The 20,423-nt window shown below is 39.1% G+C and overlaps 1 protein-coding gene across 5 annotated transcripts in view; it reads left to right on the top strand.

The window, feature by feature from the left end:
* Positions 1 to 20,423, top strand: part of LOC111160869 (Sin3A associated protein 130) — an 83,026-nt gene that overhangs the window by 43,286 nt on the left and 19,317 nt on the right. For 4 of the 5 annotated variants that reach the window (XM_022524256.1, XM_022524257.1, XM_022524255.1 and 1 more), the window contains exons 15-16: positions 4,898 to 5,002; positions 18,922 to 19,280. In XM_022524256.1, the coding sequence (XP_022379964.1) occupies positions 4,898 to 5,002; positions 18,922 to 19,280 (464 nt within the window). The remainder of the gene's footprint in view (positions 1 to 4,897; positions 5,003 to 18,921; positions 19,281 to 20,423) is intronic. The other variant, XM_022524258.1, reaches the window with a different exon arrangement.

Below are 20,423 nucleotides of genomic sequence, written 5' to 3'. Positions count from 1 at the left end.
ACTCCTCTCTCCCTCTTTCACTCCCTCCTTTAAAAAAAAAAAGGCAAGTTCTTCCTCAAGTTCAGAGGTTCCGACCAAGTGTTAGTTCCCCAGTCCTCATCATGAACACGCAACTAAGTATAACCAGGTGTATGAGGGGCCTTCTGACAATGCAAGGTACAAACTATTAGACATACTGAAAAACGTAGCCTGAAAGATACAGGAGCTAAACAATGAGAATAAAACTAAAAACTGAAAGCGAAAGCAAATAAAGACCAAAACTGTGAATGCTGCCTTCAAAGGACAAAAAAAAGATGTATTCATGAAACAGGAAGGCAGTACTATACAAAAGGAACATTTGGAGGACAAAAGAGAATGTCCTGAAATTTAAACTACAAAAGCAGAAATGGAACTCGGTAGAAGAGTTGGAAAATACAATTGAGGAAATCTCTCAAAAGTAGAGTAAAAAAACAAAAAGATAGGAAACAGAAAAGACAAGATAATTAAAAGAATCAGTTCAAGAGATCCTGACCGCTTCCAAGTAATGGAGTTTCAGCAAGAGATCAGATGAAAGGAAGGGGATCACTTAAACATAATTCATAGAAAATGTCCACACCTGAAGGGCATGAGTTTCCTGATTTAAAGAACCACGAAATACCAGCACAGTAGATGCTGTAGAAACAGATAAACCAACACCAAGATAAACATCTTGAAATTTCACAACGCTGGAGATAAAAAGATCTTCCCCCTTCTCCTACACTTCATCGCCTCCCTACAACCCTTTTGCTGTGCCCCGGTAATTGGCTCTGTCATCATCAGAATTCCTTGTATCCTTCCTCTTTGAGTGTGCCTGCCTTCTTTTTTTTTTTTTTTTTAGGTGATACATAATGTATTTAGGTGATACATAATTCTTTTAATGTATTTACAAACATTTTCTAGAAAAATGGAATGTTACACATGATTTTACAGCTTTTTCTTCATACAAAGTAGACATCTTTTCATATCATTGCATATACGTTATTCTTTTTTTTTTTTTTTAAGATTTTATTTATTTATTCGACAGAGAGAGATCACAAGTAGGCAGAGAGGCAGGCAGAGAGAGAGAGGAAGAAGCAGGCTCCCCGCCAAGCAGAGAGCCCGACGCGGGGCTCGATCCCAGGACCCGGGGATCACGACCTGAGCTGAAGGCAGAGGCTTTAACCCTCTGAGCCACCCAGGCGCCCCTACATTATTCTTTTTAAAGAACGCATAATATTTAAGTATAACAGACTATGATATATGTATGTAATCCCTCCCTTACAGATAAACCATTTGGATTGGTTTCCATTTTTCACTCTTACAAACACTGCTAAGATAGACATTATCCTCCAACAGTCCTTGTGGACTCATGGTAGCTTTGAAGATAATTTCAAGAAGCGGAAACTCTGGATCAAGGGGTGTGTACATTATTAGTTTTGACAGATATTGCTGAAGTGCCTTCCAAAACAAACCATGAATTAACACTCCCATCATATATACAAGTTCCCTTATTTCCCTCAACCCCAGTCCTTGTTTTGATTCCTCTCTGTAGTCTGCATTTCTGTAGGAACACATTCACATTTCTTTTTCTGAGAAGAGCCTTATAGAGAATCTGCCTATTTCCCACTGGATGCTGCTCATTTTTGTGTGGATTTGGAGGGCTTGAAGTCACTGAGGTAGAGTCTGGCTGCTACCTCCTCTGTGGGGCACACCGCTCTCATTTGCCACAGACTCTAACTAACCCCTGTGTGCCTGCCTTCTTTAGCTAGAATCTGGTTTTCTCACGGGATCTTGGCTCCTGTACTCTCTCCAAAGTAGTGGCTGTCTCTCCTCCCATCCTTCTGTCACTGAGCCTGGTGGTGGGGTTGATGACCCCTATGTGCCTCAGTGCCACGTTCAGGCCATCCCTCTTGGAAAGCACTCAGTCTATATTCAGATTTCATAAAACTTGCAGTTGAAAAAGTATTTTCACATATCCAAGTTATTCCAGGCACACTGCAACGTTTTCTATAACTGAATCAGATATCAGTTTTAAATTCAAATTATTTAAATGAACTAACGTTAAAAATTTTGCTCCTACTTGCACTTTCCACCAGTACGCTGTTTAGTAGCCCTATATGGCTAGAGGCTGCCTTGTTGGTCAGGGCAACTCAAGAGGCTTAATCAGATTCCAGGTGATTTGCGGGTATGTTTGTATGTCCTTCAGAAAGTCCATAATGTCTGGCTCTTGTTCTTTCCAAAATAATTTCCCAGCTCTCTGGCTTCTCAGTTGTTTGAATGCTTTCCTATCCACCCCACTCCATCAGCAGCACACACCCATAAGCACAAGACTTCCCTGACCTCTTCTTCTGTCCTTCAGTGTCCCACAGCCCACCTTCTGTCTTCCCACCTCACGGGCAGTGGCACTGCAACAGAACCTACCGGGGAACCTTCAACCCATTGATGCTACCACCTTTGCGTTTTCCTCACTGCTTTTCATGACCTTTCTCTGCTCTCCCTGACTCAGTTTCTGTGGTCCATTATAATAACTTCCTTGCCTACAGCCCCCACTTCCTTACCCCACCCTCTTCACTTTGTCAGAACCAGAGTCAAATCCAACTTTCTGCTGAATTTGTGCAGCAGACTGTGGTGGGGTAAACCATGTTGACTGGCCCTGCTTAACCTCACAAACCTCGGCTAGGATCTTACAAGAGACCCAACACAAAATGCTTCCTAAGCATGGTCTCAGATGTCATGAATTTTTTGTTTTATTTGAATCAGTATTCTCATAAGGTCCCCACATTGTGATTAGTTGATAATGTCTCCTAAGACTCTTTTATAGGTTTCCTTCATCTCTTTTTCCTTGAGATTTACTTGTTGAAAAAACTTGGTCTTCTGTCCTGTAGACTTTTCTCTCTCACTGCCTTGATTTTTTTCAACTGCATCCACATTGTATTAGTTTCCTAGAGGTGCCATAACAAATTGCCACAAATCTGGTGGCTTAAAACAACAGAGATTTATTCTCATGGAGGTGCCTAGTTAACTGAGTTGGTAGAGCATGTGACTCTTGATCTCAGCGTTGTGAGTCCCAGCCCCATGTTGGGTATAGAAATTGCTTAAAGATAAATTTTTTTTTTTTAGATTTCATTTATTTATTTGACACAGAGAAAGACGACGAGAGAGGGAACACAAGCAGGGGGAGTGGGAGAGGGAGAGGCAGGCTTCCCACCTAGCAGGGAGTCCGATGTGCGGCTCGATCCCAGGAGCCTGGGATCATGACCTGAGCCGAAGGCAGATGCTTAACGACTGAGCCACCAGGGTGCCCCTGCTTAAAGATAAAATCTTTTTAAAAAAAGAAATCATTCTCCAAAGTTATGATGGCTAGAAGTCTGAAATCAAGATGTCAACAGAGTTGGTTCTTTCTGAATGCACTCAGCGAGAATCCATTCCATGCCTCCTTCCTCGCCTCTGTGGCTTTTGGCAAACCTTTGGCTTGTGGACACATCACTCCAATCTCTGCTTCCGTATTCACATGGTCTTCTCTGTGTCCCTGTGTCTCAAATCTCCCTCTCCTTTCTGTGAAAAGGATACCAAGAATTGGATTTAGGGCCTACCCTAAAGCTAGAAGAATCTTACTTTGAGTCTCTACCTTAATTATATTTACAAAGACCCTATTTTTTACATTAACAGGTGCAGGGATTAGGACTTGGATATCTTTTAGGGACTACAATTCAACCCACTACCCCTTTAGGGTAGTTTTGCTGTTCTTGTCTCCTCCACACATTTTCTCTTGTTAATTGAATCTAAAGCTTTATCAGATCCATATATCTTTTTTTTTTTTTTTTTGGCAAGCCACTTTATAAATTAAAATGATGTTTGGTGGTAACCCTTTTTTAGGCTAACTTACTATCTAGATCCATTAATTAGGCTTTGCAAAATTCTGGTTCTAGCCATTTTCTCTCAACCCACTCTTGTCTTGGGAGTGTTTGCTCCCACCACTCTGCCAAAACTAAGCATGTCACAGTTACTCAGCACTTCCACATTGCTGAGCCCAATGATTCTCAGTCTGAGTCATATGTGGCCTCTAGTGCATGGCACAATCGACACTAACTAACTTGATCAACTTTTCTCATTTGACTTCCAGGAACTTTCTCAGGTCAATATAAATGCATAGACATAATAATAATCATGAACATGTAATATAGATTTCAAGTTTGATAATGAGTAGAAAGGAGATGGGGCATACTAGAAGCATCAGCTAAAATGAGTCAGAGTGGTTGCTTCCTGGATAGAGATTGACAAGAACTAGGGAGGGATGGGGTGGGAGCCTGCTGTATTTTGTTAAAAGCTTTTTAATGCAAATGTGGCTTTTTCAATACTGTTACTTTGATAAAATTTTAAAATCCACTTAAAAATGGGCCAGCCACGATGTGGATGGAACTAGAGGGTATCATGCTTAGCGAAATAAGTCAATCGGAGAAAGACAACTATCATATGATTTCCCTGATATGAGGAAGTGGAGATGTAATGTGGGGGGTTGGGGGGTAGAAGAAGAAAAAATGAAAGAAGGTGGGATTGGGAGGGAAACAAATCATAAAACACTCAATCTCAAAAAACAGACTGAGGGATGCTGCGGGGAGGGGGAACAGGAGAGGGTGGCGGGGATATGGACCTGGGGGAGGGTATGTGCTATGATGAGTGCTATGAAATGTGTAAACCTGGCGATTCACAGACCTGTACCCCTGGGGATAAAAATATATTATATGTTTATTTTTAAAAATAATTAATAAAAAAGTTTTAAAAAAATGGGTTAGCCAATATAGTGCTTTTATTTCGCCATAGGTATGCCTAGCAACTATGTACTTCCTATCCTTTAATGCCCTTGGACTGTTGTTTTCTGGGTTTGTCTGGTCTCTTTCAGAATGGCAGTTCGGAAAACCCTCATTCCTCCTCAGCCTCCTGAAGTGGCTAGCCCTCGAGTGGAGAGTTCTGTGCGGAGTGCATCCGGGTCACCCAGGCCTGCAGGGTGAGCACATAAATGTTATCACTCTTGCTTCCAACTGCACAGGATTGGGAAAGAAAAAGTCTAACACATGTGACAAATTTTACATAATTTGCTTATCTACATCTTTTTGCATCCACTTTCTAGCTGTGTGACCAGGGCACATTGCCCAGCCTCTGTATTATTTATAAAATAATATAACACTGCTTCCTAGAATTTTTATGTATTTAAATGAAATGATGCATTCAGAGCATTAAGGACAGAGCCTGCCCCACAGTAACCCCCAGTTTTTATTGCTATCAAAAGTGACATCATGGGGCTCCTGGGTAGTTCAGTTGGTTAAGCCAACAGCTCTTGGTTTTGGCTCAGGTCATGACCTCAGGGTGGTGAGAACAGGCCCTGCATTGGACTCTGCACTCTGCACGGAGTCTCCTTGAGATTTCTTTCCCCCTCTGCTCCTCCCGCTCCTCGTGCTCACTCGCTTGCTCTCTCTCAAATAAATAAAATCTTAAAAAAAAAAATGGCATTATGACAGTAGTTAATATATGCTGTTTTCTTTATTCTTTTTAATTCCAGAAATAAAGATATTTTGGGAAAGAGAGAGACAATATAAAAATATTTAAGGTATAAAGGGAAAATCTTTATCCTGCTCTCCCTCTACCTTGCTAGTCCCACTAGCCAGAATCCTATTGATCGGTAACGGTTTTGTTAAGTATCTTTCCACATCTTTCTTTATGTACACATGTAGATTGAGTCTTAAAAAACAGCATCATGCTGATTAGTTTGGTCTACATCTTGCAGTTTTTACTTATATCAATAATAGCTTACAATATTTATCTACTTTATCATAAAACTTCATTCAAGTAAAAATTGTGATTGCCTTGTGTGTGCCAGGTGATGTTTTAGAATCTGGGAATACAGAAGAGTGATAAAGACAAAGTGTCCATTCTCCTTAAGCTTACTTTCTAGTAGGTGTAGAGAAATAAATAGAAGAAAAAGAAGGCAGTGTGAAAGGAATATAAGGCAATAGGAGGAAGAGGTGATACCACCCAGAAAGCCTTCTCTGCACAGAGGTTTAAGAGCATGAAGTAACAGCCGCATGCTTCCTCATGTCCAACTGCATCAGGCCAAGGAAAGAGCAGGGGCCAAGAATTTGATGTAGGAGGATACGCAGTCATTACTTTACACATTAGTGCAGAAGAGTAAAAATAACCGTGCAAGGGGAAGCTGTGAAAATGATCTTAATTTCAGGGGCTAGGGGTTGTGCTTATTTTGTGACCTTTAAAACATTATGAAAATACTCAAAACTCTATTAATCATCTTAAACGTCTCTTACCATATATAGAGAGGTGGAAAAAGTAGTAAAACTAATATTTATTTGGTACACTGTAATTTAAACATGAGAAACACTGAGAATTAAAGTATTTCTTTCTAAAAACTAAACAAGTGTATTTAGAACAGTACTCGCCTTCACATTGTACAACTCAATGATGATGAAGAGCACAACAGTCCTTCCATGCATTGGTGAATTGTCATGTGCCTTTCTAAGTTTAGATCTGCTTCTGACATGTTATCCTTTGTCTTTTCAATGGTGGCAGATTATCTCCAAGAGTTCCTTTAATGCAAAACTTTTTGCTTGCATCACTTCTAAGGATATCTTCCTTTTCATCAAAACCCTCTGCCCTGGGGCACCTGGGTGGCTCAGTGAGTTAAAGCCTCTGCCTTCGGCTCAGGTCATGATCCCAGGGTCCTGGGATTGAGCCCCCAGTCGAGTCAGGCTCTCTGCTCAGCAGGGAGCCTGCTTCCCCCGCTCTGCCTGCCTCTCTGCCTACTTGTGATCTCTGTCAAATAAATAAATAAATCTTTAAAAAAAAAAAAAAACCCTCTGCCCTAACAAATGCGTGGAATCTGGGGGCACATTTCACGCAGCATCTTTTAACTATGCAGGTGGCTTCACCAGAGAGCTAAACATTTAATTCATCAAAGTTAATTTATTAACTTTTGAAATAAACCAGACTTTATTGGCCAGAAAAGGATTTGTTGTTACTGTTTTTGTTCTTCATTCTCTTTGTAAGTGGCCATTTCCTTTCAGTGTGGCAGCTAACTTTAACACTTGGGCCTAAATGACTGGGATTTATTTATTTATTTATTCATTCATTCATTCATTCATTCATTTAATAGTCATAAATCCAAAGTAGAAGTAAATACTTGCATTTCTCAGTGGCCTTCTGTTCCTAGTGCAATTTTAACTAAAAGATGTTATGAGATGACTTTACCATCATTCTTTTAATATTCACTGGATTCTCTCTACATGGTCCATAACCATATCTTCATATAAGCCTAGGGCTCATCCTGTCTTTGCTGTTCCAGTTCTTTTAATCACATCGAGTTTTACTTCCAGATTACTGTTTTTTCCTGTGTTTTTGTTTTTGTTAGCCAGTTATCACTCTCTTTCTGTCATCCATTATTGTAAAATTTCACCTGGGTTTATCATTGGGAAACAAGAGACAGCACAGCTTCACATTTTGCCATCTGCATAAACTGAATAACAGATGTGCAATGACCACTCACGGACATACTTCAAAGGAAGTGATGTGATTGGTCATTGTGGACTGAGGAGCTAGCAGTAAAGCTTGCATAAAGTTTCATAAACTTTATGTAAGTACTCACAGTTAAAATATATAGTGGTAACAGAAATATGAACAGAGTTGGTGGGGGACTGCTGTAATATAATTATGCAATATAGTAGAATTCATACATACCAGGATAGTACAAAGTCAGGACTGCCTGTATGTTAGGAACACAGAGGAGCAGCAAAAGAAACCAGCCTAGAACAAGGAGAGAGTTGCATAACATGGTTCAGAGATATAACTAAGGGCCAGATGATGTAGGGCTTTGTAGGCCATTCAGAATCCTTTGGATTTTATTCTGGGTGAGGTTGAGAGCCATCAGAGTGAGGTTAAGCCATAGGAATGACATGACTTGACTTAATTTTCAAAAGGATTACTCTGGCTATCATGCTGGAAATAAACTGCAAAAAAACAAAAGTGGAAGCAGGAAGACCAAGTGAGAGATAATGGAACCTTAGACTATCATAGAGGCTTGGACCAGAATGGAGGTAGTAAAAGTCGTAAAAAGAGTTGAGATTCTGGATATGTATTGAAGGTACAGTTGACAGAATTTTCTGAGAGAAAGAAGGGAAGGAAGCCAGTGATAGCTAGGAGGTTTTGCATGAACAACTGTAGATAGGAATTACCCTTTTTCAAGTAAGGAATCTAAGAGTTTAGTTTTAATTATTTTACTTTCAAGATCTCCAAGTGGTTAGACAGCCAAGTAAAGATGTCAAATGTATGGCTGCCTAAAAATTTCCAAAGTAGATCCACTTCTAGTATTGAAGATCGATATCTATGCTGGGGATTAAGTTTTGGGAATTAAAAGCAGATATATGGGGCGCCTGGGTGGCTCAGTGGGTTAAGCCGCTGCCTTCGGCTCAGGTCATGATCCCAGGGTCCTGGGATCGAGTCCCGCGTCGGGCTTGCTGCTCAGCAGGAAGCCTGCTTCCCTTCCTCTCTCTCTGCCTGCCTCTCTGCCTACTTGTGATCTCTCTCTGTCAAATAAATAAATAAAATCTTTAAAAAAAATATACAAAAAAAAAAAAAAAAATAAAAGCAGATATATGTTTTTTAACACCATGAGAGTGGAAGAAAGTCCATTGATAGTATAAAGAGAGAGTAGAGGTGGTACCAAGACCATGCCTTAGGATATATCATCTTAGGAGATCAGGAAAATGAAAACTAGAAAAGGAGACTCTATTCCTATACTATGTGATATTCCCAGATGTATTGGTGCCATAATTAGTTCTCCATTAATGAACACTTAAGTTATTTCCATTTATCACTGTAATAAGCAAATAATGCAGTGGATCTTTTTATTTATCATTGAGCCCCTTTATCGCTTCTCAGCCTTTTGGCTAAGATCAAGTGTAGTATGTGTTCTTATCAGTTTAATATCATTGAGCCCCTTAGCAAACATTTCTCTAGAATATTTTTCTGGGTCAAATTACATGTAGAGTTTAAATTCTTTTTTTTTTTTTTTAAGATTTTATTTATTTATTTGACAGAGCGATCACAAGTAGGCAGAGAGGCAGGCAGAGAGGGGTGGGGGGGAAGCAGGCTCCCTCCTGAGCAGAGAGCCTGTTGCAGGGCTCCATCCTAGGACCCTGAGACCATGACCTGAGCCAAAGGCAGAGGCTTAACCCACTGAGCCACCCAGGCGCCCCTAGAGTTTAAATTCTGATTTCCATTCACTGTACCTGTTTATAGCTTCATGAAATGTGTTCCCATTTTCTCCACATTGTTGCCAACAGTAGACACTAAATTTCACAGATTTAATACATTACCTTTCAGTGTTAAAAGTGTCGTTTTTTGTTTTGGGGGTTTTTTTGAAGTAGCACTAGAGTTATTTTTAAAGTGCTAGAAAAAAAATAGAGTTCCTGAAGGTGAAGAGCGTTCTGTGTAGTACAACAGTATATTCCTTGTAAGCAGCAATATGTGCAGAAACTCGGGTGAGGAGGGCCTATTTGCAGAGGTTTTCCTGGACTGAGTATATATTCCAGTGTAGGTTGTGGGGGTAGGGCCCTGGCCTTACTTGCAGTTGGCAGTCTGTTTTTGTGGCACCTGAAGGAAGAGAGCATTTGGACTGAAAAAGAACTAGCTGAAATCAGAGCAGTCTCCCCACACTCCCACGCCCAAGTGAAAGGAATCTCATGTAAATTGCCGTTTTTAGGAATAGCCCAACTCATTCACTGATGAGTAATAAAAGGATATTCATGTGAAGATAACTAAAAAAGTAAAAAAAGAGCAACAAAATATACTCATTTGTTCAGTAAGAACACTTACCAAAAAAGCAGGACAGATGAAACTTATTTTTAAAATCTTAACTATGAATTTAAATTACTTAATGAAGTCAGCACCACCTCAGTGAAGGAAAACACACAAAGATGAAATGCAGACTCCCAAGACTAAAAGACTGGACATTAAGGTGTGACACCTGAAGGGACAGAACACAGTAAAGACCTAGAAGAAAGGAAAAAAAAAAAAGACCTAGAAGAAACCATAGAATGAAGGTAAAATTAAAATAGAAAACCATGGAGACATAGAGGATAGAAATGGAAAAAGTGAGCAAAGTTTTAAAAAGAAGCAAAGATAAAACAACCATATAGAACATACTATGATACGAGTAAGATCTAACATGTCAACATCCCAGAAAGGAATATGTGATTTAAAATTGAGGATACGGGCGCCTGGGTGGCTCAGTGGGTTAAAGCCTCTGCCTTCGGCTCAGGTCATGTTCCCAGGGTCCTGGGATCGAGTCCCGCATCGGGCTCTCTGCTCGGCAGGGAGCCTGCTTCTCTGTCTCTCTCTGCCTGCCTCTCTGCCTACTTGTGATCTCTGTCAAATAAATAAATAAAATCTTTAAAAATTAATTAATTAATTTAATTGAGGATACATTAATATTATCATTAATGTATTTTTAAGTGGTACACAAAATTTGGTGTATATTTACTGGCAGTTTAGATTCAGTGAAATGCTGAAGTTGAGTGGTAATGTTTAGAGATAGTGGTGGGGGTAATTAAAGGAGGGAGGGAGACTTCTTAGTATATCTTTTGAAACATGAATATATTACCAATTCAAAGCCAAAAGATTAAGGAAAATTAAAATATTATAAAACAGAAAATAGATTAAGAAAGTAAATCCAGAAACTGTTTAAATAAATTTAAAAATTGAATTTTAAACGAAGTCACGTAATACTGCAATATGCTTAGCTGTTTTCTGTTAGTCACTAATTCATCTTCAGATGCTCCACCAAACCTAAAGAAAACCTCCAGATACAAGCAGGTCTGTCAGATCTCTCGGTTCCATTTTTTTTCTTGATTATATCCCTCCCTCCTTGAATCCTTGCTTCTGCCTACCCTAGTCTGCACTGGTTGCTCTCTGGACTTGGTGCCCAGTTATTATCCCTGGTGTTTTCTTTGTCCATCATGCTCTGAATTCCCGTCAGCTCATCCATGGTGCCTGTAAACTTCCTTTTCCTTGGCTTACTCTCTGATTTGTTAGAGCATCTCTTTTGTGGCAGAGAAGGAATACATAAGATGTCGGGTGTTTTTTGCGTATCAGAAAATGGCTTTATTCTGCCCTCTTTACTTGTAGCAAGAATTACTGTCAAACTCCACTCATTGAGCCAGAGACCCTTGCGGTGTTAGTAGCTAAAATGTGCCCCTCATATAGCACACTACCTACACTTGTGAGTTCATTGATCAGCCAGCAGCCTTAACTCCATACTCAAGCACTGTGCAGTGCCCTCGCTCTTAAATCTCCTTTCTCTCTGTTGGTGAGATTGAGTAAATTATATTGATCTGTCCTCAACCCTACTGATTCTATCTCCACTCTACTACTGACAATATCCAGTAAGTTTATTTGGTCAATTGTATTTTTTAGTTCTATAATTAACATTTGGTTCTTTTTATAACTTTTATTTCTTTGCTGAAATTTTTTAATTTTTTCATCTATTTCAAGTGAATCTGTCATTGCTTATTGAAGCACTTAGCATCATCATTCATTTCCTATTCAAATTGTGGTTTTCCTGTTCTGTTTAGATGAGTGGTTTTCTGTTTGGACCTGAACATTTATGGTCTTATAAGACCCTGGAATTTATTTATAGCCTAATGTTTTAGCAGTTATCCTCTCAGATGACCCCAGTTAAGGAAAACAAAGCATTATCTCCTTACTGCCAAGTGGGGGACTGAAGTCCAGGTTCCTTGCTTGTCCTCTTTGGATACCACTTCAGTGGTGAGATGGTAGAGAGAAAATTGAGGTGCCTTGTTATAGCCTAGCAAGTGTGGAAGTCTGGGGTCTCCATAGTATTTTCAAGAGAGAATGGAGATGAGACCACAGTTGTTTCTGTGGTGTTTCACTGGCGTGGAGCTGTTACTGTCTAAAAGTTTCCCATCTTGCTGAGCTGCTCCTGTCTTGGCTCTTTGAGCAGACTTTTCTTAGGACTTTAGTCTTTGCCCTTTGACATTTCTGTTTTGAGGTTCTCCAGAACCCAGTCTGGAACAAATGAGGCAAAAAGGAAGTTCACTGCTGTGTCATTCTTTTGGTCCTGAGGTCCCTAGCCAGTCTGTCTTCATCTTTCAACAGCTGTTCTGTTTGTCTTGTATGTAATACTCGTGATTTTCAGCTATAGTTAGCAGAAAGAACAGGAAAAAGTAGGTCTACGCCATCCTTCCATAAACAAAATTCCTACCTGCACTCTTAAATAATACCATGGCTGGGAAAAGTTGAAATTGAAAATCTCTTTTTCAGGGCACCTGGGTGACTCAGTCCATTAAAGGTCCAACTCTTGATTTCGACTCAGGTCAGGTTCTCAGGGTCATGAGATCGAGCCCCACATTGGGCTCACTCCAGAGTCTGCTTCAGATTCTCTCTCTCTTCCTCTCCTTCTGCCCCTTCCCTGCTCATGCTCCCTTGCTCGCTCGCTCTCAGTTAATTAATGAGTTAATTTTTAAACATCTCTTTTTCTTTTAGGTGATATCTTCAACTATCTTAAAGCATTCTCTTGTGAAGTTCCTTTTTTTTATTTAAAGAACATTTTAGTATTTATTGCAGTATATATAACATTCTCCTTCAGCTTTTCTAAAATGTTACTTGAAACAGGAAGCAACTACTAAGAAACTTAGGTGTATGGATTCTTTTGAAGTTCTTAATATAAAAATCTGTGAAGGTACAGCAAAGTAGAGAAAATAGTGTTATTCAACTATATTTAATTTTTAATATTTTGCCATTTGTTACCTTTTTTGGCATAATTAACTTACAGAATTTTACTTTTAAATACTTTCTTGTGCATTTTGACTGTTTAATTATGATGTGTTCTAGATGTGGTTTTTTTTTTTTTTTAAGATTTTATTTATTTATTTGACAGAGAGATCATAAGTAGACAGAGAGGCAGGCGGCTGGGGGGTGGGGGTGGGGAGTAGGCTCCCCACTGAGTGTGTAGAGAGTGCGACGCAGGGCTTGATCCCAGGACCCTGAGATCATGACCTGAGCTGAAGGCAGAGGCTCAACTCAGTGAGCCACCCAGGCGCCCCTAGGTGTGGTTTTTTCCAGTTTTTCCTACTTGAGTTGGTTGAACTTTTAGATAAATACTGAAGTTTTTTTATCAAATTTAGGGAATTTTGGCCACTATTTCTTCTCTTTCTGCCTGTGTCTCTCCTTTGCTCCTGGTACTCCCTTTTATGTGTATGTTTGTACACTTACTGCTGTCCCAAAGATTTTTTTTTTTTAAGATTTTATTTATTTATTTGACAAAGAGAGATCACAAGTAGGCAGAGAGGCAGGCAGAGAGAGGGGGGGAAGCAGGTTCCCTGCTGAGCAGAGAGCCCGATGTGGGGCTCGATCCCAGGACCCTGAGATCATGACCTGAGCCAAAGGCAAAAGCTTAACCCACTGAGCCACCCAGGTGCCCTCTCCCAAAGATCTTTGAGGCTCTCTTTAGTTTTCCTCCTGTACACCACCCCCCCCCCGCCCCTTTTTTTTTTTTTTTTTTTTTTTTTTTAAGTTTCTAAGACTGGATAATCTCAATTGACCTATCTTTGAGTTTACGGATTCCTTCTAATGGCTGCAGAAATGTGCTTTTTTTAAAAGCTGCCATATTTTTTCTAAGTAATCTCTGTACCCAACATGGGGCTCAAAACACCCCAAGATCAAGAGTTTCGTGCTCTACCAACCAAGGTAGCCAGGAGCTCCTAAAATACACTTTTGAGTCCTGTTAGTGGTTTTTTTTTTCCTTTCAGCTCTTAACTTTTCAACTGCAGAATTCCTTTTTGGTCTTTTTTGTTAATAATTTCTGTCTCTTTTATTAATCTGTTTGCTGAGACATTATTTTTATGCTCTTTTTAAGCTATGATCTCCTTTAATTCTTTGAACATACTTACAGTGGCTAACTTAAATTCTTTGACTTGTAAGTCTAACATCTCTGCATCCTCAGTGACAGTTTTAGTGCTTACTTTTTTTCCCGTGTTTGAACAATGCATTCTTGTTTCTTTACTCTTGAAAACTGGGCATTTTAAATAGTATAATGTGGCATCTCTGAAAATCAGATTACCACCCCTCCCCAGGGTTTGTTGTTGATGCTTTTTGTAGTTATGGGGTTTTTTTACAGTCTCTTGTAAAATAAGTTTAAATTCAATATCTTTGTCTTGCATGACCATTGAATTCTCTAATTCTTTAGCTTTTGTAGTTGGCTAATGACTGAACAGATTTCCTGAATGTCTGGAACCAGTAAGTCTCCCATATTTGCCAAGGGCCTCTGTGTGTGCGTGTCTTGGGATGGCCCATCAACACTGAAGTAGGCAGTTTTCCATCTCTGTGTTACTTTTTTTCTTCCTTGCACAGAGCCTCACACTCAGCCAGAGCTACGAATTTGGGTACCTCTCAGCTCTCTCCTGGACATAAGTACAGTCCAGGGTATACACATAATCCTACATGTGTATGTTGCTTCCTAAATTGCCAGAAATACATTGGAGTTTTTCAAAGTGCCTGGAGACATTTCATTCTCCAGTTTTTCTTTTAAAGCTTTTTGGGTAGCTTATTGTTTGCCCTACCTGTTACCATTCTGTCAGTCAGTTGGGAAACTGATCATTTATGTCTAATTTTTACCAACAAACTCTGTAAGGGAAAAGCTGTTTACACTGGACTGGCCAGGTCAAATAAGACAGTCCAGGAAATGGGAACAACCAGACAGGTTATATAATGACAGTTCTTGGTAAAGAGGGTATGAAGGGGCTCTCAGCTATCTGGTAGCTGCCAGGCTGCTGGTTTTCACTGTGAGCATGGACTGTTGGTTTTCATGCCTGCCATGGTGGTAGAAATGAAAGAACAGAAATATGGCAAGTTAAACACCTCAGAGTTTACTGGTCTTACGGAGGTTCACCTAATTTTCTTACTAATTTTGCCAGATTATTAATTTACAGAGTTCTGAAAACATTGTCCCTGGCATTTTTGTCAGTTTTTTGTTGCTTTTATGAAAGAGAATTTTCAGAGACTGTTACTGCCACATTTTTGCTGATGTTTCTGGTTGTTTTATCTTTTAATTCTCTTTAATTACAGAATAATCCTAACCTGTACCCAACCCCTATTTACTTATTTTGAAATAATTTAAAGCTCACAGAAGTTACAAAAATAGTACAGAAAGTTCCCATGTACCCTTTACCCAGCTTCCCCCAATGATTACATCTTACATAACCCTTGCACTTTTTCAAAATGAAGAAATTGGCAGGGTGCCTGGGTGGCTCAGTTGGTTAAGCATCTGCCTTCAGCTCAGGTCATGATCTCAGGGTCCTGGGATTGAGCCCCAACTGGGCTACCTACTCAGAGGAGGGTCTGCTTCTCCCTCCTTCTCTACACCCCCCCAGCTTGTATGTGTACGCACACCCGCACGCTCTCTCATGAATGATTAAAGTTATTATAAAGAAAAAATTGGCATTAGTACAATGCTATTGACTAACTATAAATTTTATTAAAATGTCACCAGTTTTTTTCCTTTGGTGTATACTACTTTGAAATTTCACCCATGAATAGATTTATATAACCATTATCATAAAATGTGAATCTGTTTTGTTGTCACAAAGACATTCCCTTATATACAATCATACCCTTCCCCTAAACCTAACACCTTGTCGCTTAGCTGTGCCACCACTAGAATTTTGTCATTTTGAGAATTTTTTGTAACTGGAATCTCATAAGTTACTTACATTATTTATATAATTATATATTCGTAATTATATAAATACATATTTCTCATACAGTAACCTAATGATGCTGGCTTATTTTCATCCGACTTTTGAGATCCATCCAAATTATAGTGTATATCAGTAGTTTGTTCTTTTTAGAGCCGGTAATGATACATAATATGGATGCTCCAGAATTTTGTTTAGCCATTTGTTTATTCAAGTTCATGGTTTCTGGTTGGGGGTTATTAAAAATAAAGCTGCTGCGAACAGTCATATACAATTTGGTTTTTTGGGTTTTTTTTTAACTTTATTTTATTTTTTCAGTGTTCAAGATTCATTGTTTATGCATCATACCCAGTGCTCCATGCAATACCTGCCCTCCTTAATACCCACCATCAGGCTCACCTAACCTCCCTCCCCTCCAAAACCCTCAGTTTCTTTCTCAGAGTCCACAGTCTCTCATGGTTTGTCTCCCCCTAGTCATGTACAATTTTCTTGACAGACATACATTTTCATTTCTGTGTGATAAAAATCCCAGGACTACAGTTGCTAAGTTACATATATTTTTCATTTTATAAGAAACTTCTGAACCATTTTTGCAAAAGTGGCTGTACCATTTTAAATTCCTATCTACAGCACGTGAGATTCTTTTATTTTAAAATCTTGCTAAACTCATTTATTAGTACTAGGAGTTTCTTGGTAGATCAAGTTGCTCCACATCCTTTCCTGTGCTTTCTAATATAAAGTTTTTAAGTTTTCTTTTCACCAGGGACGCCTGGGTGGCTCAGTCAGTTAAGCCACTGCCTTCGGCTCCGGTCATGATCCCAGGGTCCTGGGGTCGAGTCCCACATTGAGTTCCTTGCTCAGCGGAGAACCTGCTTCTCTCTCTGCCTCTGCCTGCCACTCTGCCTGCTTATGCTCTTTCTCTCTCTCTCTCTCTCTGACAAATAAATAAATAAAATCTTTTTTAAAAAATAAATTAAAAAAATAAATCTTCTTTTCACCACTGATAGGGGTATGGTGGCAAATCATTGAGGCTTTAATTTGCAAGTCTCTAATGGCTAATGGTATTGACTGTCTTTTCATGTGCCTGTTTGGATCCTGGATATTTCTTTAATGAAGTGTCTTTCATTATTAATACTTCTTGCCCTTTTTCTGATGAGATTGTATGTTTTCTAGTATGGAGTTTACAGAGTTCTTTATATATTGTGAATATCATTCTTTTATCGTGCATGTATGTTTTGGTTTGTATGTTTGTCTTTAACATTTTTAAGTGTACATTTCATTGGTGTTAAGCATATTCTCACTACTGTACAACCATCACCAGATCTTTTTGGTCTTGCAGAACTGCAATTCTACCCATTATTCAACCATTCCCATTTTCCCTACCCCCAGCCCCTGGGAGCTACTATTCTACTTTCTTTTTCAATGAATTTGGCTACTCTGGGTACCTCATATAAATAGAACTACCATATATGTGTTTCACAGATATTTTTTTTTCAGTCTGTGCCTTGTCTTTTCAATCTCTTGAAATGATCTCTAGCAAAGCAAAAGTTTTTAAATTGATAAAACCCAGTTTATCATTTTTTTTCTTTTTGATGGTGCTTTTGGTATCATATCTAAGATCCTAGGAGTTTTTGTATTTTTTATAAAACTACAGTTTTACGTTTTACTCTCAGATTTATATCACTTCTCAGCCTTTTGGCTAAGATCAAGTGTACACTTAGATTTATGCCCCATGTTGAATTCATTTTTGTGTATGGTGTGAGGTTTGGTTTGATGTTGAATTTTTTGCCTGTGGAAATCCAGTTGTTTTTGGCCTTGAACTTTTGAGGGGTACTGTTTTGTATTATTTTTCCTATCATGAATTTTTAGGATTAGTACTATAAAATAGGTAAGCCTTTACAGCTATTAAATGAAATATTTTACTGGGGTGTCTGGCTTGCTCAGTCAGTAGAGCATGTGACTCTTGATCTCAGGGTCATGAGTTCAAGCCCCACATTTGGTATAGAGACTACTTAAAATTTAAAAAAAAAAAAATTTTTTTTTAAATTTATTTATTTGAGGCTTTGCCTAGGTGGCTCAGTTGGTTGGGCAGCTGCCTTCAGCTCAGGTCATGATCTCAGGGTCCTGGGATGGAGTCCCACGGCAGGCTCCCTGCGTAATGGGGAGTCTGCTTCTCCCTCTGCCCCATCCCCAACTCGTGCTGTTGTGCATGCTTTCTCTCTCTCTCTCAAATAAATAAATAAAATCTTTATAAAAAAAGATCTATTTATTAGAGAGAAAGTGCGCATGTTAGCAGGGGTGCAACGTGGGGCAGAGGGAGAGAATCTTGAAGCAGACTCCCCACTGAACACAGATCCCACTGAGCTCGGGGCTTGATCTCACAACCCATGAGATAATGACCTGAGCCGGAACCAAGAGTTGGACGCATAACCAACTGAACCACCCAGACGCCACAAAAAATAAAACTTTTAAAAATGTATATATATATTTTACTTAAAAAAAAGTTTAAGAAGAATTTATAATGACATGAGTAAATACTTCTGATAAAACTGAAGAAAAAAAAAGGATTTACAGTTTTAAACATTAAATTTGTAGCTACTTTAGATCCCTAGAGTATTCTGGTAAAGTATACTGGAAAATTCTAAGAGCGATGACTCTGGGTAGAAGGCTGGGTGTGTGAAGTGGAAAAAGATTATTTTCAATTTATTTTCTTTTGGATCTTTGCCATACATGTGAGTTTCCTCTTCTATGAGAAATAAATTTTACAAGAGTAAACTACATATTGTAAGTACAATTGTGATTTTAAGAAACAAGAAATTTCCTAAGACAACATATGCATTAAGGAATTCTGGGAGAAAAAAAGACACTACCATAGTGAAAATTGGTTGCCTTTTGATGACGTGCCTTTGAATGATTTTAATAAAATGTTATTTCCTAAGTTAATTTTATTACTGCTTATAAAATTTGGTGGGGTGGCACAAGGAAGGGTTATTTTTAAAACTTGAATTTCCTTTAAAGCTTACCTCAAATTTCAACTTCTAGAATCAAATAATAGAGTTTAAGTTGTGCTACACATTGTATAAAAAGATCTGGACAAACACCCATCCTCTGAGATGTCTGCTACATTATCTTTGCTTTTGTGTTTCAGTGCCAAGCCTAAGTCAGAGATCCACATATCAATGGCCACTCCAGTTACTGTGTCCATGGAGACTGTGTCCAGTCAAAATAATGATCAGCCCACCATTGCAGTCCCTCCCACAGCTCAGCAACCTCCACCAACCATCCCAACCATGATTGCAGCCACAAGCCCCCCATCACAGCCAGCTGTCGCCCTCTCAACAATTCCCGGAGCGGTCCCCGTCACTCCCCCCGTCACTACCATTGCAGCTGCCCCTCCGCCATCAGCTGCTGTAGCTGGCAGTCTCTCCTCTGTGTTGGGCCCTCCAGTACCTGAGATAAAAGTTAAAGAGGAAGTGGAACCAATGGACATCATGAGGCCAGTCTCTGGTAGGTTCATTCATGGAGTTCTCTCCATTGGCACATGCTGCTTGTTCTTTTTCTGACTCTCCTTGAGGGCCAGACTCTTGCGTGACCCTCAGTTATGAAGACTAACACATTGGTGCCCGTTGTAAATTTGCATGTCATTCTTTTTTTCTTTTTTTTTTTTTTTTTTTTTAAGATTTATTTATTTATTTATTTATTTATTTGACAGACAAGAGATCACAAGTAAGCAAAGAGGCAGGCAGAGAGAGAGGAGGATGCAGGCTCTGCTGAGCAGAGAGCCCGATGCGGGGCTTGATCCCAGAACTCTGGGATCATGACCTGAGCCGAAGGCAGAGGCTTTAACCCACTGAGCCACCCAGGCGCCCCTGCATGTCATTCATTTTAAGAAGAGGACTGCTAGGCTCCTTTTGAAATTAAAACCATTTTTGCTGCCCTTTTAACATCAATTTTATTTTTTACCAAAATCATAAAAAAGATTAACATTTCCCCAAGAATATCCTTAAATAAACTTTTGTGGTTATATTGTTTTCTATTTCTCATTTTGGTTTTTGAGTCTTCTTTTTTTTCTTAGTTAATGTAGTTAAAGCATTGCCTGTTTTGTTTCGGAAAAACGGGTCTTTACTTTCAGTGTTATATTATTGTTTATTCTGGTCTCTATTTCTGATTTTTCGTTATTATTTCCTTCCTCAACTAAATTTCAATTAAGTTTCTTTTCTTCCTTGTTCCTTGTGGTATAATGTTGTTTATTTGAACTTTTTTCCTTATTATAAGCATTCATAGTGTAAAAAAAAGAAAAATTTTAAGAAGGGTCAAAATAAGATCATAGCGGGGCGCCTGGGTGGCTCAGTCTTAAGCGTCTGCCTTCAGCTCAGGTCGTGATCCCAGGGTCCTGGGATCAAGCCCCGCATTGGGCTCCCTGCTCAACAGGAAGCCTGCTTCTCCGTCTCCCACTCCCATTTACATTCCTTCTCTCGTTGTGTCTCTCTCTGTTAAATAAATAAGTAAACTCTTTAAAAAAAAAATAAGATCATAGCTACATGCTAATTATTTATGATTTATTCCCTGTCAATTTGTGTTGCCCTGTTACACAGGGAAGCAAGATTTGTGTTGTTGAAAATAGTCTCTTGAAAAACTTAAATGTGATTA

Source organism: Enhydra lutris, unplaced genomic scaffold, assembly GCF_002288905.1.
Source record: "Enhydra lutris kenyoni isolate GAN:26980312 unplaced genomic scaffold, ASM228890v2 scaffoldscaffold78, whole genome shotgun sequence".
NCBI lineage: Eukaryota > Metazoa > Chordata > Mammalia > Carnivora > Mustelidae > Enhydra > Enhydra lutris.
This window is presented reverse-complemented; position numbering and strand designations above follow the sequence as displayed.